This window comes from Bos grunniens, chromosome 21 (assembly GCF_055505025.1).
Source record: "Bos grunniens cultivar Pamir isolate PY7600 chromosome 21, Bosgru_T2T1.0, whole genome shotgun sequence".
In the NCBI taxonomy this organism is placed as follows: domain Eukaryota; kingdom Metazoa; phylum Chordata; class Mammalia; order Artiodactyla; family Bovidae; genus Bos; species Bos grunniens.
The window spans coordinates 12021179-12045071 of NC_141185.1; the positions used below are offsets into that span (position 1 = coordinate 12021179).

Below are 23893 nucleotides of genomic sequence, written 5' to 3' on the forward strand. Positions count from 1 at the left end.
AGATTGGGAACCAGAGCATTCCTTTCCCAGGAATCCTCTCCACCCTCCTTCAGGTTGAGCTATCAGGCTCCCAGGCCCATTTCAGGCATCACGGAGGCCTCTGGGCCACTCTGGGCACCACCCCCCGCCCCTGCCAGCCTCTGTAAGCAGCCCTCCACCTGGGCATAGCCAGCATTTCCTAGGCCGGGGGACTAATCAACTTCATGAACCCGAGAATGTGAAAACTGCAAAAGAAATGCCTTTATTCTCTTAACCTTCTTAGTATTTACAAAGAACAAGAAGAACAAGACTGAGACTGGCTTACACAGTGGGTGGCAGGTGAACAGGTGGTGTAACGCTGGCTTCTGGGGTGGCCGGAGGGCCAGGGCAAAGGCCCCGGCCACCTGAGGTCTGCACGGGCACACAGGTGATCTGTCGGGCTCTGGCCTGCTTGCGGAGGGGCTGGCCTCCGGAGGCTGTGCGGACTGGCTGGACTGCTGCCCGAGAAGAAGCCCCTGCCCCATCCTGCCCTGCCCTCCTCCCCCCAATGCAAAGGGATGGTTCTCTCCCAGCCCACTCCTCACCAGAAGAGCTCGTTCCTGGGGGTCCCCGATACCCTGCAGGCCAGAAGAGGGAGCCAAGGCCCTCCCCACCTGGCTAGAGGTAGCCGAAGACATTGAAGATGGGTGGGGGCACAGCCGGCTTGGTGGGGATGGGTTTCAGAACCACAGGTCTGTACACTTTCTGCCCCGGGCCCTCCGCATCCTTGCAGAAGTGGGCCAGCTCGCCCGGGGAAGCTGCGCTTTTCCGCCAGAGGCCCAGGCTAGGCATCGGGCTCTGGGGCAGGGCACCTGGAGGGCTTGGGTAGACGGGCTGTCCATGGTACTGGAAGGGGCAGCAGCTCCAGGCACTGACGCGGCCCACCAGGGAGACCCCAGGCATCTTGAGTGGCTCCTTTTCAGCTGGTGCCCTGGGGGAGGTGGGCACCGGGGTGGTCTCGGGCCCCAGGGGCTCCAAGCCTTTACAGTGTTTCTTACCCTCGTAGGGAGGTCCCTCCCGGGGTCCCAGTCCCCCCTCCAGCCCCACGGGGTAGCTGTGGGTGGGCCGTGGCTCTTCCCAGAAGGAAGCAGGCAGCTGTCTTTTCCTCATGGGCACCTGGCCAGGCCTGGCAGCTCCTGGATCTGGCCCATGGAGGGTCCGCTCCTTAGAGAGGCTTTCCTCCCGGTCCAGGTTCCCCAATGCCTTCTCCTTGCAGCCCCCACCCCCGCCAGGGCTGGAACCGTGGCCAGATTCGAGGGGCAGCGGCCTCCCGGACCGGTCCTCGGGCCCCCTTTTCAGGTGAGGCTCAGCCCCTCTGCCAGGGAGGCCCCGCGGGAGCCGGGAATACTTCTGGGAGAAGCGTTTGAGCTGCTTCTGCAGGTACTTGCGGTGGTCCACCGAGCGGCGGCAGGGCGCGGACTTGTCCAGGGCCGCCTTGATGTCGCTGGACGCCAGGTTCACGAAGTTTAGCAGCATCTTCACGTCACTGTCGGATGCCATCACCAGAGCGCCGCTGCACCGGGCTTTCCATGAAGAGGCTGGGTTCTCCAGGCAGCTGGCAGCTCCAGGGAAGAGCACAGAGCCAACCTGGCGAGGGACACAACAGCCGTTGGTGTCTCTCCGAGTATCCACAGTCCACCCTCCCCAAAGGCTACATGGCTGCAGACAGCAGTGGTCCCCACCTCAGCCCCCCTCAGGCCTAGACAGAATCCCTGGGTCATGGGATACCCATTCAGGCTGCTAAGCATCTCCCAGAGCCTCTGGGATGCAATGGGAAGAAACCCATTTCATCTTCAACAGGCTCCGCACATGCAGGTGAGGCTGAGACAGGTCAGGCAACTTGCCCAAGGCCACTTGGCCCTACCAAATGGCACTGCTGGGGTGGGAGCCCACCAGCAATGTGTGTGTCTCCCCACACACCACGCTGCCCGCAGGGCACGACTTGCCAGCAAGGTTTTCATTTTCTGAGCCTAGGCAGCCACTCTACTTTAAGGCAAGGCCAAGCCCCTTGGTTGCCTGGCGGTGCCCTCCTCCTCCCACCCCCGCCCCCAAGTCCTGCTAGCAGCCGCCCCCCCCCTTTGGTCCCCACGCTCCACCCACAGGTCTCACGCAGGACAGGCAGGACCCCTGTCTGGCACTCAAGCCGAGGCCTGCCTGGCGGGCTGATCGCAGGCTGTGGGCAGCAGGGGCTCCCCCGTAGAAGCATCTGCAGCAATTTCATGCCTCCTCGGCCACCACCCCGCAGCCCCCTGCCCCTCCCCCAGGCCCCGGCCAGCCCCACGCCCCCCACCTAGTGGGGCCTGAGCCGCCAGGGCCTCCACACTGACCGAAAGTGCGGGGGCCCGGGCCCCCGCCAAGGTGGCCCGGCAGAGGTTTCCCCCGCGCTGCAGACCTGGGCCAGGCTTGGCGCGGCCGGCGAGCTCCGTGGTCCGGCTGGAGGCAGTTGTGCCGCCCTCGAGTGGGCTGAATGGAGGACGACGGGTCCCCGGAGCTGGGGGGCCCTCAGGCCAATCAGGAGCGCCTCTCCAGATACAAAGCATCCCAAGCAGGCGGCGGCCCCGTTCCCACATTCTTTGCCGTCACAAATTGTCACCATGGGGACCATCACAAAAAAGACAGCTCCCAAATGCAATCATTTCCCGGTAAATTTCTACCCTTCAGCCCACTCTCCCTTCTCGGCCTCCACGCCCCTCCTCCCCTTGACCTCAGTTCCCTGGTTTCTCGAGGGGGCGGGGTGTGTTGTGTGCGTGCGCGTATGTGTGTGTGTGTGTGTGTGTGTGTGTATTTAAAAAGTCCAAGATTGAGGAGGGGCTGGACCCAGAAGAGATGGGCTTGCAAACCTCCCCCCAAGACTCCGGGCCCGCAGCGGCCATGCTCCAGTGCAGGCAGACAATCGGACGGGGTAAGCCAGGGCGGGCTGCTTTCCCCGCTGTCCTTGAGTGTTGAGTGGCTCACTCGCACTGTCTCTCTCTCTCTCTCTTTCTCTCCCTCCCCACCCCCTTCCCAAGGCATGGGCACTGGCGGGCCTGCGAGGGCGGGCAGCACGCTGATGTTGGAAAGGTGGCCAGGGAAGGGCCCTCTAACGAGGTGCTGGGATATCCATGGGAAGGGGGCCGGAGCTCTCAGGAATCTTGTCTTTATGTTTGCTTCCTCAATTGAGCTGCACAAAGCCTGAATTGCCCATTCAGTGAGGCCGGACAAAAGGTTGGCGTTGCACGGTCCCCTAGCATTTGTAGTCAAACAGTTAGGGACTTAAATCGAGTCGTCATGATGGAGAAAGAGGTGGACAAAGCCCATAGAATTGCCATCAGCAAACATTTTCCTGTGTCATATTAGCCAGTCTCCATGGCTCCCCTTGGCCTGGGGACAATGGCACAAGTTTGCACACTTGGCTACTGTCACCGTGCCAACGCCGGCGGGGCCGCAAGCAGGGCCGCTCCGAGCAAGCAAGGGAACCCGGGGCCGGCCGCTGGCCCTGCCCACTGACTGGCCCGAGGGAAGGTGAGGCTGCAGGCTGAGGGAGACTGCCTGGGAAATCCGGATGGGCGAGGCCTCTGTGCCAGCCAGCTGGGTGGGCCCCCGGCACGCCACCCTCTGCCTCTTCTTTCCTCTCCTCCTCTCCCTCTCCTTCCCCCTCTCCTCTGCCACGTTCTCATCCTGCCCCCTAGCCAGCCGACACCAGCCCACACCTTGACATCACAAACTAAAGTACCAAGGGTACTCTCCAAAGCCCCCTCCCCACCCCCAGCCTGGGAGCCCCGGCAGGGCAGGACTCACCCACCAGTGACGCTCCCACCCCTTCCTTCTGGCCAGTGGGCAGCCACTGCCAGTGCCAGGTGCCTGCAGGCAGCACGGGGGCTCCAAGTCAACCCCGCTCTGGCCTGAGGGTCCCCACAGGCTGAATGAGGGGTTTGGAGGAGATGGTTTAGGCCCTCTTCCCCTGCTGCTGAGATGAAGGCTTGACCCTGGGCTGCAGCACCCCGACTGTGGGCCCCTATCTGCAGCAGCCTCTGCCTGCCCGAGGGCTAAACCACTGTCATTTCACCCCCTGAGATGTAGGGGTTTTTCACTTCTGCAGCTCCGTCCAGCCCACCCTGACTGGTGCTCCAACGTGCCCTGCCCACACGGCTGGAGAAAGCACTCTGCTGCCCGAGGTCACCCGGTTAGGCTCTGGAGCAGCTCTCACCATGGCTCCACACTGCCTGCTGCTGGGGGCACCCAGGCTCGTATGAATTCCAGCCCCTCCACAACCCATAGCCGGCCCAGGAGCCACCTTCTCCATCATTCTCTGCTGGGAGATTGACCTCAAATTACCCCAGCCCCAGACCCGCCTGGCCTCCAGACCCTCTGTGTCTGCTCCTGCCAGCCTCTCTGTCTGGAAGGCCTTCCCTCCTCTAAGAGCGTGGGGATGCTCTCTGCACACTCCGCTCAGATCTCAGCTTCCTCCGAGAGGCCAGCGCGCCTGCAGTCCCTTCAGCCCACCTGACGCCGCCTGCCCGTGACGTCATCCCCATCCACCAATGATGGACTCCCATCCCCAACAGGTCCCTGAGCTTCGTGGGACTCCAGTCTGCGTCTTTAAAAATCTCCAGAGCTCTTAATAGGGGCTGTCCTTCCACCAAATAAAGGAGAGAGGCGAGCAAGGAAGGGAGGGAGAGAAAAACAGGGTGAAGGTAATGGAGACTTGTAGAGCACCCGGTCCCCACTGAGACGCACGCACTTGGACCAGCTCACGCGGCCCTGGGACAGCTCCGAGGGGTGGGTGTGGCCAGCCCAGAAGGGCAGCACAAGAGGCAGCTAGGTTCCCAAGTGCCCACAGCTACTAACTGGTAGAACTTGAACCTGAAGCCAGGACTGTCTGTATACAAAGCCCATGTCAGTCCCGCCAGGCCATGACGCTCCCCTGGGCTGTTGGGTTGGACAGCCTCTCAGACCGGGTTTTCTGTGTCAAGTTCTAGCTTCAGCTCTTCTGTCCTTCGTCAGGACGTGACTCTCAACTTCTGACTCAGGAACATGGGAGCTACAGCAATGGGCGATCAGGCGAGGGGAGGGGTGGCAACTGTGGCTTGAACTGTGGCCTGAGACCCTGAACCACCACCCTGCACAGACCCAGCCCCACCCCAGGCTTCAGGCCACACCTCTGGGACTGCCTGTGGCCCTTGCCGAGGAAGCCTTCTCCATGATTTTCTGATGGCCTGTATACACAGGTGGAAAGACATCACTGAAAATAATCATGCCTCGCTCTGGAGAGAATTCCCACAGTCATTCTCTCAGTGCGGTCCTGGGTCTGTGCAGGGAAGCAGTTGTTTTCCCGTTTACAGTGGGTGGCACAAAGACAAGCTTCGGACTTCTGCTTCTTGGGCCCAATGCAGGCAACCCTGTCCCCTCAGCACTCTTCCGGGCCCAGCTCAAACATCCAGGAAATCTTTCACCAACGTGCCAGCATTATACATGCTCTCATCCTCCATTTACAGATTCGAAGATGAAGTCTAACCTCCTTGGTTTAACACCGAAGGCTGGCACAGAGGGTTGTTGCTGTTCAGTCGCTAAGTCATGTCTGACTGTTTGAGACCCCATGGACTGGAGCACGCCAGGCTTCCCTGACCTTCACTGCCTCCTTGCTTGCCCAGACTCATGTGCATTAAGTCAGTGATACCATCCAACCATCTTATCCTCTGTCAGCCCCTTCTCTTCTTGCCCTCAATCATTCCCAGCATTAGGATCTTTTCCAGTGAGTCAGCTCTCCACATCAAGTGGCCAAAGTATTGGAGCTTCAGCTTCAGCATCAGTTCTTCCAATGAATATAGAGGGTTGATTTCCTTTAGAGTTGACTATTTTGACATCCTTGCAGTCCAAGGGACTCTCAAGAGTCTTCTCCAGCACAATTCAAAAACATCAATTCTTTGGCACTCAGCCTTCTTCATGGTTCAACTCTCACATCTGTACATGACTACTGGAAAAACCATAGCTTTGACTATATGGACCTCTGTCGGCAAAGTGATGTCTCTGTTTTTTAATATGCTGTCTAGGTTGGTCATAGCTTTTCTTCCAAGGAGCAAGCATCTTAATTTTGTGGCTGCAGTCACTGTCCGCAGTGATTTTGGAGCCCAAGAAAGTAGCTTCTCACTAAATGTTTCATGAATTAAGTACTTTGGACATCCCATTACATAGAATTTACCTTGTGGACTAGAAGCAACTGCTTCCTGTCTAGTATTATTGTTTATACACCCCACCCATCCAGCGCCACCTGTGTGAGCTCCATGAAAGCAGGGAGCTTGTCCGCTGGCTCATTTCTGTATCTCCAGTGCCTAGAATGGCCTTGGTAAAGAGCAGGCCTTCATGACGGACCCTTGTGTCTGCCATGCTTGCACTTGATGACCAATTGTGTGCTCCATGTGTCTTCAAACAGGAGGCACTGTTTCACAATTGCAACCCCCTACACCACAGCAGGGGCTCTAGAAAGCTCTGTTGAAGGCAAGCCAACGGTGCTGACTTGGACTTGAGGGTCCCGTCCCAACCATCTGCTGTCAGTGCCATGGATCTCCGACATTCCAGTTGTGTTAACCCCGCCTCAAATTTATCCACACTGTTCATCACGAGGGACTCCATTCAGCACCCACCATGTGCCAGGGACCAGAGAGGCCAGAGTGGGCTCGCTTGGCTTGCTCCTTTGTTCCCGAGGCAACTTACTACAGAACAGGTCAACTTTGTCTTGATGATTAAGCACCCATTTTCTGCCCATCTGCCAGTGAAATGAACAACTCCCTAACTTTCCTCTGTTTCTTAAACTACTAGGGGCCACCCTTACAGAATCTCTAGATGTCATCTGACATGGCCCTCTTCTGGAGTTAGCTGACCCAGGTGCAACCCGAAACTGAAAACTAAAGGAGGCATTTGGCCATGTCTTGTGCCATCCAAGCCAGAGGGAACCTAGGGAGGTGATCTGGGGGCAGTGGGCTTTCAGACTGCTTTTATGCAGAGAAGCCCGTTAAAAAGTATTGTGTGGGAGCCCATTATGTAAAATAGTGGCAGTGGTGTGCAGTGAACACAGATTGATTTTTGCACACACAAATGCATGCTTCCTATTTATATTGCAAACAGTAGATCAGAACAAGGAAGTTGTTTTGATGACAGGGAATGTTGAAACAAGGGTCTATAGATTACAATCTGACATCAGCTGTACTGCCAATCACCCCAGCTCAGGAAACATACAAAGGCCACATGGAGGGCGAGGGCACAGTGGTGCAACCAGCACCTCTGTGGTGGTGTGACGCAGACATCACAAGATGATTTATGTAACCTGTTTATATAATGGGAGTATTTCTATCAAAGACCAGCCTGAGGCTTGCTGTCAACTGTAATCAGAGCAGACAGGCTTCCTGCTTCCTTGGAATGGGAGGTGTGGGGTTGAAATTGGGCTGCTGAGCCGCGGGCTTCCCGTCTTGGCGAACCTTGCCTCACAACTGAGGCTGTTCATTGGCATGGCTGGGCCCTCAGAGCGACTGGAGACCTCATGACGACCCGGGAGAAGCCACAGCCCAGCTCAGACAGTCCCTGTGTCCCTGGCTGCAGTGACAGGGACAAATGTCAGTGTGATTAAGTCCCATATTGGAAGCAATTTCACCACTGGCTTTGGAGACAAGATCTCTGAACTCTGCCTATAGCTGGCTGTGTGATCTTGGACCAGCCACTCACCTTCTCTGGGCCTCAGTTTCATGGCTGGGTTATATAAGTAGTTCTCAGCCTCCATTTTTGCACACACAGACATTGGTGAGGGGCTGGTGTGTCACAAGTCAGTGTTATTTTCAAAGGTTCCAAACTTAGCAAATGTGCTTTTTCTTAACATAAATTAGAACAGAGTTAGCATAATAAAGTTAGATGTACTCCCTTGCATTCCCCAGTGTTTTCTTGAAAGTGATATGAATGAGCTGGTAAGTCTGATAACACAACTTTCAAGGAAGAGAGGATAGGGCATTGAATTTTCATTCATGTGGGGTCTCAGAAAGATCAGGGTTCAGGAAAGAATTTTATGCTGGATGAGGTGAGCACAGACATGTGTGCCTTGTCCTAAGTGTCAGGGGGAATGCATTCAGTCTGATGTTAGCTATAGGATTTTTGTAGATGCTCTTCATCTAATTGAGAAAGTTTTCTTTTATTCCTAATATACAGACATTTGTGTGTGTTTTTTTTAAATAAATCACAAATGTGTGTTGAATATTGTCAAGTGATTTTTTTCCATCAGTTTATATGATCATGTTGTTTTTCTTGTTTAGCCTATTGATATGGTGGATCATACTGATTGATATTTAAATACTGAACCAGCCTTGCATTCCTGGGGAAAATATCCTATTCACTTAGGGTGTATAATTCTTTTCATATAAGCTGAATATAATATGCTAATATTTTGTTGCAGATTTTTTTTCTTTGCTCTTCTCTATGTTTATTGAATGTATTAGTCTATAGGCTTGTTTTTTTGTAATTGTTTTTCCTAGTTTTGGCTTCATGATAACACTGGCCTCATAAAATGAATTGGGAAGTGTTTCCTTTGCATTTTTTTCCCCTAGAAGGGTGTAAAATTGATGCTAACTCATTAAATGTTTGGTAAGATTCTCCCATGAGAATATCCGGGCCTGGGGATTTATTTTGAGGGAGATTTTTAACTATGGATTCAATTTCTTTAATATTTATAGAGTTACTCAGATTATCTCCTTCCTGTTGGGTGAGCTTTGGTAGGTTGTAGTCTTTCAAGAATGGATCCATCTCCTCTAGGTTATTGAATTTATGTGCGCAGTTCATGTTATTCTCTTATTATCCTTTTGATATCTGCTGGATCTGCAGTACAATCCCATTTCATCCTTGATGCTAGTCATTTGTGTCTGTTTTTGTCAGCCTTGCTAAACAATCTTATTGATCTTTCAAAGAACAAGCATTTTATTGATTTCCTCTATTGTTTTCTGTTTTCAGTTTCATTGATTTCTATTCTTTTTTAACTTTCTTCCTTCTTCTTTGGATTTGTTTTGTTTCTCTTTTTCTAGTTTCCTAAACTTAGACTATAGAGATTTGCTTTTCTAATGTAAAAAGTTAGCACTATAAAATTTCCTCTCAGTGCTGCTTTAGCTGTGTCTCACATATTTTGACATGTTTTATTTTCATTTTCAATCAGTTCAGTGCATTTTTGTATTTCCCTTGATACATCCTCTTTGACCCTGTGATGGTTAATTTTATGTGTCAGCTTGACTCGATTACAAGGTGCCCAGATGTCTGGTTAGTCATGAGTTCAGGGTGTGACTGTCAGGGTGTTTCTGGAAGAGATGAGAATTTGAAATACTGGACTGAGAAGAAGGCATTGCCCTTCCCAGTGTGGGCGGCACCATCCAATCTGTTGAGGACCTGAATAAAACAAAAAGCAAAGGAGGGAGGATTTATTTCTTTCCCGGTTCCCTGCTTGAGCAGGGACATCAGTCTTCTCCTGCCATTGAACTGAACCGGGACTTACATATTCAGCTCGCCTGGTTCTCAGATCTTTGTACTCAGACTGGAAGTACACTACCAGCTTTGCTGGGTCTCTAGCTTGCATTTGGCAAACTAAGAGATCATGGGATCTCTTAGCCTCTATAATTGCATGAGTCAGTGCCTCATAATAAATCTGTCTCTCTCGCTCATATACTCCTGAAGTATGTTGTTTTAATTTCTGGCACCTAGAGATTTGAGGAGATCTTTCTGCTATTGATTCTAATTCGATTTCATTAGGGTCAGAGAACATACACAGTGTAATGTAAATTCTTTTAAATTTGTTGAAGTTTATTTAATGAGCCAGGATATGGTCTATCCTAGCAAATATTCCACAAACACCTGAAAAGAATGTATATTCTGTTCTTGCTGGCTGGAGTGTTATATGTCAATGAGATCTTGCTGGCTGATGATGCCGTTCAGTTCTTTTACATCTTTGTTGGTTTTCTGTTTAGTAGTTCTATCAGTTGCTGAAAGAGGGTTGTCTAAGTGTTCAACTATAATTGTGGACTTGTCTTCTTTTCCTTTCAGCCTTATGGGTTTTACTTCATATACTTTGCAGCTCTGTTTTTTGATGCACAAACATTTAGGATGGCTATGTTTTGTTTCTTGGTTGATTGACACTTTAAGTATTACATAATGCTTCTCTTTATCCTTGGTAGGTCTCTTTGCTCTAACATCTACTTTGCGGCTAAGCTGCTAAGTCGCTTCAGTTGTGTCCGACTCTGTGAGACCCCATAGACGGCAGCCCACCAGGCTCCCCCGTCCTTGGGATTCTCTAGGCAAGAACACCAGAGTGGGTTGCCATTTCCTTCTCCAATGCGTGAAAGTGAAAAGTGAAAATGAAGTCGCTCAGTCATATGTGACTCTTAGCGACCCCATGGACTGCAGCCCACCAGGCTCCGCCGTCCATGGGATTCTCCAGGCAAGAGTACTGGAGTGGGGTGCCATCGCCTTTACCTGGTATTAATATAGCCACTCCTGATTTTTTTTTAATTAATGCTTGCATAATATATCTTTATTCATCTTTCTACCTTCAACCTGCCTATTACAGTTATATTTGAAGTGAGTCTCTTGTGGGACAATATGTGATTGGATAATTTTATTAATCAACTCTGCCAATCTCTTCCAATTTTTATGCCATTTAAGTTACATTAACTGATGTAATGTTAGGGATTAAATCTGACATTTGGTCATTTGTTTTCTGTTTTTTTAAAATATTTCTCTTTATATAGTTTTTTTCTTTTTTAGTGGTTGCCCTACATATTTCAGTGTACACACATAACTTGTTATTTTCAACACGTTACCATCATTTTACTGTTGTCTCAGATCAGTGCTTCTCTATCTGATGCCAGGCCCTTCCCCAGACCAACAAATTCAGAATCTTTTATTGGGTGGGATGAGGGAGGTGAGTCAGACCCTGTTTTCTTTTTTTGAACCAGGTGATTCTAATGTGCAGCCAGGCTGGAAATTCAGTGCCTGGGTGCTCTCTGAGACTCCTTCCAGGACAGATAAATTAGGCAGGTGAAGATTCTCAGAGAGCCTGGAAACATGTCCAGGTCCAAAGCCTCATTATAGTTCCAACACTAGAAGTCACTTAGTACACTAAGGCACCACCCTTATGGCAGAAAGCAAAGAACTGAAGAGCCTCTTGAGGAAAGTGAGAGTGAATAAGCAGGCCTAAAACTCAATATTCAGAAAACTAAGATCATGGCATCCGGTCCCATCACTTCATGGCAAATAGATGGAGAAACAATGGAAACAACAAGGGACTTTAATTTGGGGGGCTCCAAAATCACTGCAGATGGTGACTGTAGCCATGAAATTAAAAGACGCTTGCTCCTTAGAAGAAAAGCTATGACCAACCTAGACAGCTTATTAAAAAGCAGAGACATTGCTCAGCCAACAAAGGTCAATCTAGTCAAAACTATGGTTTTTCCGGTAGTCATATATGGATGTGAGAGTTGGACCATAAAGAAAGCTGAGTGCCAAAGAACTGATGCTTTTGAACTGTGGTGTTGGAGAAGACTCCTGAGAGTCCCTTGAACTGCAAGGAGATCCAACCAGTCCATCCTAAAGGAAATCAGTCCTGAATATTCATTGGAAGGATTGATGCGGAAGCTGAAACTCCAGTATCTTGGCCACCTGATGAGAAGAACTAACTCATTGGAAAAGACCCTGATGCTGGGAAAGATTGAAGGCAGGAGAAGAAGGGGACTACAGAGGATGAGCTGGTTGGATAGCATCACCGACTCAATCAATGGACATGCGTTTGAGCCAGCTCTGGGAGTTGGTAATAGACAGGGAAGCCTGACGTGCTGCAGTCCATGGGGTTGCAGAGTCGGACACGACTGAGTGACTGGACACTAAAGCAAACTTGCAGATGAGGTTAGGAAGAAGACAGACAGTGTCCGTCTCACCAAGGAGGGCTCTGCCCTTTGCCCGTGCTCAGTTTCTCTAGAGTCAGTGCCCCCGGCTGTTCTGGAGGCTGGCCATTTACAAAACACCTCGGTCACCGAGTGAGCATCAGGAGATAGAGGAAAGGCTCAGGACCCTTTGCCACGAGGCTTGGGGCCAGATCCCAGCCAAAGAACCAGCCTTTTATCATTTCCTTTACAGATGGTCGTTGGATGCCCGTTGTTCACTTCCATCCCCGTTGGTCACTTCCTTCCCCATGCAGACATCACTAACAGATCACAACACCCTCTCCTGCTGACCCCTGCAGCGGCTCTGCACCTTTCAGCAGCCTCCACCAAACAAATAAGGTAAAACCTGTGTTCAATCCCTACCCAGCTTATGGGCACCTTGAACTCTCTTAATCTGCTTTATATCATGTTCATTTTTTCACCTCCCACTGCCTGCAATCAAAGTCAGCTTGGGACACACTTATCAAACACCTCATTTTCTTTATAGATCTAGCTTTCAGACTTCATTGGCTAATGAATTCCTTCTGATCAGAATCACTGTCCACTCGTGCATTCTCCTGTCACATGGTTATGTATCCTCTATTCAGGGGCTGAGCAGCGGGTGAGACTTGGAGACATTTTAAGGAAAAAGTGAAGGGTAAAGCCCCTTAGGGAAGCACTCTGGGGGATACACCTGGAGTGGAGGCTGGCTCCACCATTTCTTAGCTCTGGCACTTTGGGCAGGTCAGCTAATCACACAGAGCTTCAGTTTTTCTCTCTGTGAAATGGGGACATGGAGAGTTATGCAAGACTCTTCTAAGGATAGTCAGAGCCCAGTGGTTTGGTTCCAAAGTATTTAATGAGCACCTACTATGTGCAAGGCATTCTACGAGGCACCAGAGATGTCAAAATGAATAAGACATCCATGCTAACAGCCTAGCAAATAGACCTCTTACTCTATGCTGTAGAGAATGTTCCAAAAATGTCATCTGTATCAATTCCTTCATAACAAGCTGGCTGTTGCTATCATCCCCACTCTACAGATGAGAAGACTGAGCCACAGGCTGACTAGGGGACTTGCCCAAGACATCACAGCTAGAAGAGGTGAAGCTGGAGTTCAACCCCAGCAGATTATCATAGTTTTATGATAATAAGCTCTGAGCCTCAGGTTCTTCATCTTTAAAATGAAGTTCCCCGGCAAGGCAGATAATGGGAAGTAAGAAACATCATCTTTGAAAAAGGCTAACGAGGTGCCTGGCTCATAGCCGATGCCCTTCCCTCTCCTTTGCTTCCCCTCTGTGCTGGGTCCAAAACTGCCCAGGTGACATCCACGTTGGGCATGTCTCACCCGTAGAGGGGCTGATGTGACAGGAGTGACATGGAAGTAGTATCTCAGTGCCCCGTGGACGCCCCAGTGGACCAGGGCTTCACTTCTCACCATGAGAGATCCCATTCTGGCCCCTGCCGCCCTCCGCATGCCCCATCACTTGGATTGTACCTTCTGGCGCCTTTCTGATGTGTCTCTTCACCTCACCCAGGACACCAGCCCGGGATGAAAAGTCCGTTTAATCTCAACTGCCAACTCGGATTTGATTGGTGATGGCTGGCGGGTGCCCCTGGAAAGATTCCGAGGGCCCCTCAGGGCTTAGCAGTTAGAATGCCCCAATCAGCTAGTGATGTCTTCCATGGGCCTGGATTAGCTAGGTGTCCCTGGATCCAGTTTGAGATCACAGGATGCAAAGCTTGGCATTCTGGTAACCCATCACAGGATGCTAAGGTTGACATTCTGGTAACCAAGTCTCTGGGGTTTTCATTAAGGGAACAGGGCAAAGAGAAGGGAAGTGACTCCCCAAGGACTCAAGTGCTCCCACTCTCTAGGCCAGAGTTCACTGATTCAGTCAACAAACTGAGACTGGGGTGTTAGGAATGTTGGAGAATGGAGCCAGTGAGAACTTTAGTGCAGTGGAGGGGGGAGGTCGCCCCAGGAAGTAGGGCAGGATAAGGTGAGAAAGTAAGTTGTCTTCCATGTATATTTGCATGCATGTGTGCTAAGTCGCTTCGGTCATGTCTGATTCTTTGAGACCCAGTGGACTGTAGCCCACCAGGCTCCTCTGTCCATGGGATTCTTCAGGCAAGAATACTGGAGTAGGTTGCCATACTCTCCTCTAGAGGATCTTCCTGACCCAGGGATTGAACCCACTTCTCTTACATCTCCTGCACGGGCAGGTGGGTTCTTTACCACTAGCACCACTTGGGAGGCCATATTTGCATGCAGTAGGTGCATAATAAAGCCTGTTGAATGTGGTTCAGTGAACAAACTAGAATATGGAGCAAAATAATTGGTTGGCTTCCGAGCCATCTTGGAAACTCAACAGTCACCTCCCAAAGTGTAAATAGCAGCTGCCTCCGCAATGCTTGGCCCTCCTGGCCACAGCTCTCCCTCTTGGCTGCTTTGCACAAACAACACACTCTCATCATCAAAGAGGAGCCTTTGCCCCCTGGGAGTGGGATTTCCCCAGAGAAAGGTGGTGGGGCAGGGGCCTGATGCCCCTTGAACACCACAACGTGCTGAGAGTTTTATACCGGCCGTCTCATTTAATCCTCAATGAACCAATGAATAAATGAGACTTTCTAAGACGGGAGTTATCCTTCCCATTTGACAGGTTAAGAAACTGAGGTTTGGGGAGTTAGAATTCTTTACTGTCACTGTACTGAGCAGCAGAAGAGCTGGGTCTGACCTCGGGCTGCGTCTACACCACTGCACCCCTCAGAGAAGTGGGAGGCGTTGTCCCCTCTTGTCTGGTCTGGCCTCTTGGATCTCCAGCCCTGTGCTTCCCACCTGGAGCGTCTGCTCCTCTTTGGTCCTACACAGTGGGCTCCTTTTCATCACCTAACTTTCGCTTCCTGACCTCTGATTGCAGTTCTGTATGTCACCCAAATCCAACCCAAAATATATCTTTAAAGGATTCTCTGAACAAAGTCTTGCTACAGGAGAGGAACAATTACGTAACGAGCAAATGGGCTCTTCAAGCCTGCTTTGTGCATTCCCTTCCCAGGGTCCTTCACAGGTCCTGACTAGGTAGGAGGGGAGTAAGAAGAGTTACCACGGGACTTCCTTGGTGATCCAGAGGTTAAGAATCCTCCTTGCAATGCAAGGGACACAGGTTCGATCCCTGGTCAGGGAACTAAGATTCCCACATGGAGCCCACACACCACAACTGGAGGATCCATACACTGCAGTGAAAGATCCCACACGCCACAGCTAAGACCCCAAACAGCCAAATAAATGAACAGATAAATAAATAAGAAGAGTTACCATGGTGAACGCAGTGCCCGCTCACCTCCGCCCCCATGCCAGACCCAAGCTCTTCTGGCCAACATCACCCCCTTGTACGGTGTTCCTGTGTTTGTTTCAGGGAACCACAGTTCTCCTTGCTTTTCCTCAATCACCAGGCACTCCATCTTTGCATTTGCTGTTCCCGCTTTCAGGAACTCCCTTCCCGCCACCTAGTTCTGTAAATAAAGTTTTCCTGGGACACAGCCAGGCCCTGATCCATCTGTGCTGCTCTGGGGCAAGAGTGGCTGCGACAGACACCAGAGGGCGTACAAAGCCAGAAATACTTACCATCTGGTCCTTTATAGAAAACTGCCAACCTCTGCCCTGGATCTTTGCAGGGTCCACCCTTTCACCTCATTTATGTCTTTATCCCCCCTATCCTCCTGCTGCATTCTCTGCTTTACTCTTTCCCATCACACTCACCTCCACGAAGCCCTGTGGATATTTACGCACCTGCTTTACTGCCTGATGCCACTAGAGGTCAGTCACACGGAAGGCAGGAACTTGGACTCCTGCTAACTCGATTGTCCCAGTGCCTAGAACTGTACCTCACACATGGTGCTGGAGAAGTAAATTCTCAGCGAATGAATGTTTCCCACACTCCGGGACACTGGTCTGGCCCATACCTCTGGGCTTCTGACTCAGTTTCCTCTGCCAGGTCTCTCCCCAGGGAGGCTGAGTCCCGTTATGAATGGATGCAGGCCCCAGGGACACGCAGCCTGGGTTCAGGCAAGCCCTGTACCACTTCCATGTCATGAAGTTCTCATCATATTAAAAAAATTTTAACACATTCTAACTTGGAGGGAGGTGCAGAAATGCTGATGCTTTAAGTGTTTACATGTGACAGAATAATACTCTCCTAACACAGAAAAGCTTTGCAATATAATGGTGAAACTTACAAGATAGTTACAGTTTATTTTTGCTTTTAATTCAATTCAGTTAAAATATTAATTAACATCTATTACAATAAGATAAATAATTAATTTTGAAATAGTTAAAGTGGAGGTTAACTTAGATATTAATGAGCAGTGCCCGGGAGGACACAGGTGATGATGTTAGAGAGTCGCTCTTTCTTTTCTTCTTTCCTCGATCCTATGAAATGGTCATCTCATTGGAGGGAATGTCCAAAGCCTGGACCAGAAAAAAAAAATCCAAAACCTCACTGCTGGAGCACTTCTAACTCCCCCTGAGACACCTGGAGCAGTGTAGGAGGGTCTCTGCTCTGCCATCAGCTTCCCCTCCACTTCCACTCAACCTTCCCCCCGGGGTCCCTATGAGTCCCTATCAGATGCCCCGTGTCAGGAGCTTCCCTTGAGACCAGTAAGCCCTGGTCAGAGCGCTACATCCATCTATAAGGAGACAGATAGGGGCGCAGGTTCACTCCCCACATCCTCCACCACCGCGGGGCAGAGGATAAGAGCGGAGCCCTGGGGCAGCTGGATCTTCTCCCGGGTAAGCGCTTGGCCCAGAGAACATAGTTTTTTGATGGCTAGTTGAGTGGTGGTCATAATTTCTTCCGCAAAGGCAATACATTTTGGGTTTTGTTTTGTTTGTTGTTTTTTTTTTTTTTTTGGTCATGCCATGCAGCTTGTGGGATTTCAGTTCCCTGCCCAGAGACTGAACTTGAGCCATGACAGTGAAAGCCTGGAATCCTAACCATTAGGAACCAGGGAACTCCCACAGATAGTGCTTTAAATTTTTGGCCGCACCATATGGCAGGGGGATCTTAGTTCCCTGAACAGAGATTGAACCCGAGCCCTCCGCATAGAGATGGTGCAGTCTTAACCACTGAGCCACCAGGGAAGTCCTGAGGGTGCATTTTGTATATGAGCTTACTTAGGGCTTCCCACGAAGAAGGCAATGGCACCCCACTCCAGTACTCTTGCTGGAAAATCCCATGGACGGAGGAGCCTGGTGGGCTGCAGTCCATGGGGTCGCTAAGAGTCGGACACGACTGAGCGACTTCACTTTCACTTTTCACTTTCATGCATTGGAGAAGGAAATGGCAGCCCACTCCAGTGTTCTTGCCTGGAGAATCCAGGGACGGGGGAGCCTGGTGGGCTGCCGTCTCTGGGGTCGCGCAGAGTCGGACACGACGGAAGCGACTTAGCGGCAGCCGCAGCAGCCGCAGCCGCAGCCGGGCTTCCCCAGCGGCGCTAGTGCTAAAGAGCCGCCTGCCGATGCAGGAGGCGTAAGAGACGTGGGTTCGATCCCTGGGTTGGGAAGATCCACTGGAGGAGGTAATGGCAACCCACCCCAGTATTCTTGCCTGGAGAATCCCTTGGACGGAGGAGCAGGCTATGGTCCACAGGGCCGCACAGAGTCAGACGCGACTGAAGCAACTTAGCGCTAGCACTGTGGCCGGAAAGCCTGGCCAACTGGCTCTTCACTTCCCGTCTTAGCTGCCTGCCACGGCCCTAAGGGCTCCTGCGAATCTCTCTCTCTCCAGCAGATACCTTGAACCATAGGACAGAAATAGCAGGACCGTGGAGGCCATGAGAAACCCATGGGAGTTGGGGGAGGGGGGCGTGCCCAATTCTGCCACTTTCCAGCTGGGTGACTGAAGACAAGCCACTCAACCAATCGAGCCTCAGTTTTTCCTCTGTCACCTACCAGCCACGCCCTTGGAGGAGCCCAAATAACACAGGCCCGTGCTTAGCCCACAGCTGGCCGGTGGTCAGCATTTCCCATTCATTTCATCAGTCCAGTTCAGTTCAGTTGCTCAGTTGTGTCTGACTCTTTGTGACCCCACGGACGTTCAGAACGCCTGTCCATCACCAACTCCTGCAGCTTGCTCAAACTCATGTCCATCGAGTCGGTGATGCCATCCAAGCATCTCATCCTCTGTCATCCATCCCGTATCATTTCATTTCATCTGACCTCCTTATTAATCAGGTGAGGGAACTAAAGCTGAGAGCTGAAACGGCTTGTCCAAAGCACCCAGGTGAGCTCGTGGCATGGCGAGATCAAGCTTCCTGACTCTGAAAGCAGTGCTCCCACCCTCTCTTTTGAGCCTTTTTTTTCTGCACTGTTGTTTGGCTACGAGAGGAAAATGCAGGATTCTTCTGTGGGTGCTCGACTTTGGCCTCAAGTGACCACAAGTGGGCGCCCTCTGAATTGTTCAGAGTCTCCTGCGTTGCAGGTGAGGGAGACTTTAGGTCCTTCTGCTCCCAAGTTCATGGTCTCCCAGGCCTGCAGCCCAAGCTCCCACCCCATCAGGCTTCTGAAGGGAGCCCTCCACATCCCACACCATCCAGCACCTTCCAGAGCCCCTGCCCACCTCCTTCCTGCCCCCACCTCCCACCTCCCACCCCAGGAAGATCTAGTCTCCATTGCTGAATAGATCTGGGATACTTGGAAGCCCCTCCTTGTTTTCGCTGAGCAGGGGGTTCGGGATCACATTGATGTTTGTTCATTGCTTCCACCCACACCCCCAAACCTCTACCCACTGACATGTGCTCAGCACTTGCTGGTAGGAGGGCGAGGCCAGGCCTGGGAGATGGAGCAGGGCCCAAGGGAGTCGCTTGCCTCTCGGAGGGAACGTTCCAGGAGGGGAGGGGGACTTAGTTACAACACTGATGACAGGATGTACTTCAGTGCGTTACTGGGGGTGAGGGTGGGACCCCAGGGCAGTTTCTGGAGGCTGATTCTCCTGATTTGCGTTCTCAAAGAAGCAAAGGAATTGTCCAAGTAAAGAGAGCCCCTGGTTCAAAGAAGTCACAGGGGTAGACCCATGCCTTTGGGTGAGGATCCCCATTCTGGACACTTCTCCCCATCTGTAAATGGGAATAACAACTCATGCCTACTCTGCCTCCTCTTAGAATGAAAGAGGATACAACTACTAACAATGGAAGCAGGCTGGAAATGCTAAAAAAACCCACACCAACATTGGTGTTAAACAATATAATGCAGCACCGGTGCTTTCTTCTTTCACGAGGCTCTACCCAGTGAGCCTCCAGTTCACGGTCTCCAGCATGCGCCCTCCCTTCCTTGACCTGCTTGCAGATGCATTTCCTGGGTCCCTAATGACAGTCCCTGCGGGGCTCCTGCTGCTGACCCCACCAGGGCCGCCCTTCCCTTTTCCTTCCTCAGCTTCCCCTGAGTCATTTTAAGTTTCTCGTATAAGGCCTATTAGAATAAAAGCAGGAAGAAAGACAAGCCAGGAGACCATCCTGCAGCTCTTAGAAGATTAAAGTCTATGGAAAGGATCCCAGGTGGCTATGGGCACCATGCCCCCTGCACCCTGAGGCTGCCGGCCAGGAGGACCTGACTCTGGGCTGAAGAGTACTGTTTGAATGTTGGCATTGCCCCATCACCCCTTTTCCATCATTTTAGACTCACAGATGACAAGCTAGCTTCAAATTTCATTTTTCCAAAGAGTCCTTCTGGTCTGGGGCAGGGGTGAAGTGAGAACGGAGCCCCTCCATACCGTAACCACACGCTCCTTGGGTTCAGTGGACCACTTTCAAGGACCCAAAAAGCACGCTTACATTCCAAAGCCTGTGGTTCACTTGGCTTTGCATTCTCTCCTCGCCTGGCCATGCATCACCAAGTATGCACTTCTCCACTTCTCCCAAAGGCATTCTCCTCCTGGAGGGCAGAGTGGAACCATATGAGATCTCACTCAGATGAGTTGGGGAAGCATTATCAGAGACCAAGTGGCCTCTCGGGGGGCTCTGATTGACCCGGGAGCCCCCTCCTCTGCCCCGGGATGGGAGGCCTGCTGAGGGTCCTGGGCTCTGGGTCCAGGATCAAAGGTCAGCAGGGTTTGGGGAGGGCCTTTCTCTCCCTGATCAAGGAGGAGTGGGATCACCACCCACTACTATGAGAAACTGGAGGCTTGTATACCTATCAGGCAGCCTTCCCAAACCTCTTCCTAGGGAAGCCACCTTAAATGCCCATTTTAACCAGATTTCAAATGGCTTTGAAGGCTGAGATGACCGCATCTCGTTCAGATGTATGTGACTGTAAAGGGGCGTGGACTTGGGGACTTCCCTGGTGGCTCAGTGGCTACGAGTCCATCCCAGTTGCTGCAACTAAGAACTGGCACAGCCAAAAAAAAACAAAAATAGTTTTCTTTAAAAAAAGAGAGTGGACTTGGACACGTGTGAATCAGGAAGTGGATGGCTGGAGTCGACAGTGTTCCAGGTCCTGGGCCAGGGTCAGCCCGAGTGTCAGCTGCCTCTCTCTCTGGCTTGGCCATGACCTCCTCCCCATCCTCTCTAAGCTTCTTCTCTGCTCCTCCCTCCCAAGAACACACTCCAGGTGCCTGAGCCCCCAGCCCTGAGGACTCTTGGATCATTCCGCCTGACACCCAGCAGAGGCACTCCTGGGCACTTGCTCTGTGCCCGGGCTTCCCCGGGATGCTGGGACACAGCAGACACCTAGGAGAGCCCAGCCCGCTCCATCATGTGCAAAAGACAGACCCTGAACACATCCAAGGTTCTGGCCTTGATTCCCAAGTCGGGGATTAACAGAGGCCATGAGACAGGTCAGGGAGGGCCTTTCTGGGGAGGAGACATTTAAGCTGGGACCTGAATGTCAAGGTGAGAGTAGGTATTTCCCAGAGAGAGACATGCATGGGCTTTCAAGAAAAGGGGAGCAATCAAAGGTAACCCTTAGATCTTTGACCCGAGCAAGCAGATGAACAGAAAGGATATTTTCTGGGAAAAGAAAAGCAGAGGCAGGAGTGAGTTTGTGGGAGGAAATCCAGAGTTCAGGTCTGGCCACCGTAAACCTGATATATCACTTAGACATGGATCTGGAGTGTCATGAGGGCAGATAGAAACGTGAGCTCGGATTCTTAGGGGAAGCGCGAGTGTGGGAGACCACGATGGACCAGTGTCTAAGGCCTGGGAGTTAGAGGAGATTGCTGAGTTGTGCCCAGGTCTTAGAATTTATCATAAAGGTGACTGAGTCACCACACAGAGGCCGATCCCATTGAAAGAAACTTTCATGTACTCACAGCTCCCCTAGAAACAGGAGGATAGCATGCCAGGCACAGTCACAGGGGAGCACTAGGACTGGTGGTCAGAGGCAGAAAAAAGCAAGGGGAGGGCCTAGGCTGCAGCCTTCATTGGTGTTTCTGCAGACAAGGCAGGGCCAGGCACTGAGAACAGCTGGGGCCTGGAGAGCTTGAATAATCCGGGACGGCGTAGGGGGCTCGGGGCACAGGGGAGATCTCTAGCTGTAGGCACTGGGCCTGGGTGCTGAAGTGGTGGGGGAGGGGACACCAAGAGGGCGGTTGGGGATGTGGATGCAGGCTCGGCTGGAGGGTTTGTAATATGATTTCCACACACCTTGGAGAGCTGGATTGCAAGGCAGATGTGAACAACTTTGGAGCTGAGTTTGGTGCTTGGATTTATGGATGCCACAAACAAGTGACTCCACCAGGAAAGTCAACTGGGGCCACGTAGAGGGTGGGTTTTTAAAGGGGATCCCACTGAAGCCAGGCCAGCAATTAGACGAGATTTGCAGAGTACCGAGCAGGGTCAGCAGAGGTGAGGGAGTCAAGGGCGCCTCCTTTGGGGATTTGAGTTGACAGATTCTTTAGCAAATTGAGGCTTGGACACGGAGTCTGGGAGGGAGCTAGACTGCAGCCTGAAGGCTGGTGGGAGCGGGGAGAAAAAAGGGGGCACTCTTGTCCCTTCTGGGTTCATTTCCCTCTGCCACCCCTCACCCAGTGTCCAAGGGCTAGTTCTCTGAAGTCATGTGGGGCAGTAGAGCCAAAGTCTGCACTCCAGGACTTTGGAGTCTTCATGCTGCCCTTTTTCTCCTTTGCAGGTATCATGCCCTCCACCTGTTACACCCCGACTTCTTTCTGGAAAACACCTACTCATCCATCAAGACACAGCCCAAGTATCACCCCCTCCAGGAAGTCTCCCAGTACTTGCAATTCGCAGTTGATTAACTCCTTGGAGCTCCCACAGCACCCACTTGGGCTTTTCTCTGGGTTTCTATTACTCTATACTTGCCTCCCCTTCTCTTCCCCTCAGGCTGGGGAAATTACTTCCTGCATGCTAAGTTGCTTCAGTAGTGTCTGACTCTTTGCGACCCTATGGACTATAGCCTGCCAGGCTCCTTTGTGCATGAGATTCTCTGGGCAAAAATACTGGAGTGGGTTGTCATGCCCTGCTTCAGGGGATCTTCCTGACCCAGGGATCGAACCCATGTCTCTTACATCTCCTGCATTGGCAGGTGGGTTCTTACCCACTAGCGCCCCCTGGGACTTCCCTAATTGCTTCCTAGGTGGCCCAAAGGAGATCGTGTGCCCTTAGTCCATCCAGGGGCCTCAGGCCCCCTTGAGAAGCAGGGTAAACAAAGAGCAAGTTAAGCTGTCCCAACCCCTCCCGGACTGCAACGTGTTTCTAAGCATTTTAGGTAGAAGGAGGAGGCTGTCACTACAGGAAGAGAACTTGACAATTAGAAACACAGCCAACGCCCAGATGCCCATGGACAGGCAGGGGTGTATTTTTTTAGTAAAATCTCATGTCTGCAGCGTCAGGCAAAATAGCAACAAGAAGGCCTTTTCATGACTGCACCAGTCTTAAGAGAAGATGCTTCCTGATCTTTCATTTTACAGATGGGGAGGCTCAGAGGTGGGAGGGGCCTGACCAGGTCAATGGGCAGTGCCCTTCCTCCCGGTGCTGGGGATGGGCTTGGCTCAGAGCTTGGAACTGGCACGTCGTGGCCCACAGTGGCTTACTGACAGCAGCTCAAACTACAGAGCAGCTAGAGGGAACCTTGGCACTTAACACTGGGGGTGGAGGTGGGCAGCTTTGAGTGTCAACTGGTCACCTTGCGGTCCAGACAGGTCCAACACCGTATGACCCCCTTGTTGGCCTGGGCAGCGGGAGATGGTGCCCCAAGGTGCCCCCTGCTGGAGGAGCAGTTAAAGGACTCGGCCCCCAGAGCTGGCAGGACTCAGGCTTGCCACTCTCATCGGCTTCCAGCCCTGCCTGCGTGGATTCCAAGTTCAAGGTGTGCGAGTGGGTGTAAGAGATTATCCTGGAAGAGACTTCACTGGTCTCCGCGACAGAGTAGGGCTCTCCAGGAGGGTGTCAGCACCCAAGTGGGGAGAAGTAAAGCTTATACCATGAGGAAGGTGCAGCAGCAGCAGTCCTGGCGGGAGAGGACAGCCAGCGAGTGGGGCTGAAACACCCGGGGGGCTGGCACACAGGGGCCGGAGACCAGAGTCCAGAGAAGGGGCTAAGGCAGGCAGGAAGGCCAGGTCCTTGCTCCTTCTCTGCACACTGTGCATCCTGTACAGAGTCCCACTGGGAGACGTGGCCTCTCCCCGTCTCCCCTCTGATTGGTCAGGAACCCAGCCCTCACCTGCCAGTCTGGGCCTCGGGGTGCTCCCATCCAGGGGCTGGAGCCTGTCCTGGACACAGACTGGAAGGAGCACGTGGCAACCCAGGATCAGGAAGATGAGGGGCATTGTGGAACCTGCACCTCCTTCAGAGAGACGAGCAGACAGCTGATCTATGACAGCTTTAGAGAGAGGAGGGGGTATTGCCCAGAGACAGGGCTGGAGGTAGAAGCAGAAGGCATCCCTGTCTGTCCACCTCCTCGCGCTCCCCAGACTCCCAGGCAGGGTTCCTGGTCAGCTGGCAACACATGA

The 23893-nt window shown here is 51.9% G+C and overlaps 1 protein-coding gene and 1 long non-coding RNA gene across 3 annotated transcripts; one reads left to right on the forward strand and one right to left on the reverse strand.

Moving 5' to 3' along the window:
- Positions 1-218: 218 nt before the first annotated feature.
- FAM181A (family with sequence similarity 181 member A) lies at positions 219-2745 on the reverse strand. Of its 2 annotated transcripts, none has more exons than XM_086363144.1 (2): positions 2411-2745; positions 219-1605 (listed from the first exon to the last, which is right to left on the reverse strand). In XM_086363144.1, the coding sequence occupies exons 1-2, from the start codon at positions 2621-2623 to the stop codon at positions 637-639; spliced, it is 1182 nt and encodes a 393-aa protein (XP_086219270.1). In that variant the 5' UTR covers positions 2624-2745; the 3' UTR covers positions 219-636. The 2 variants fall into 2 exon arrangements, with proteins under 2 accessions (XP_086219270.1, XP_086219269.1); XM_086363143.1 differs by having other exon boundaries at positions 2346-2721.
- Position 2746: 1 nt separating this feature from the next.
- LOC147349092 (uncharacterized) lies at positions 2747-22293 on the forward strand. The gene is made up of 3 exons (XR_015149447.1): positions 2747-2920; positions 12148-12293; positions 22054-22293. It is a non-coding gene; the product is annotated as an uncharacterized LOC147349092 (long non-coding RNA).
- Positions 22294-23893: the final 1600 nt, after the last annotated feature.

What these genes read in the sequence shown, in the direction of transcription:
- FAM181A (XM_086363143.1), bottom strand. Translation starts at nt 2,588, where the DNA reads ATGTGGGAACGGGGCCGCCGCCTGCTTGGGATGCTTTGTATCTGGAGA. An exon ending in CCCGGGCCCCCGCACTTTCG is followed by an intron (nt 1,606 to 2,345) that starts GTCAGTGTGGAG and finishes GTCCCTCGCCAG; the next exon opens with GTTGGCTCTGTGCTCTTCCC.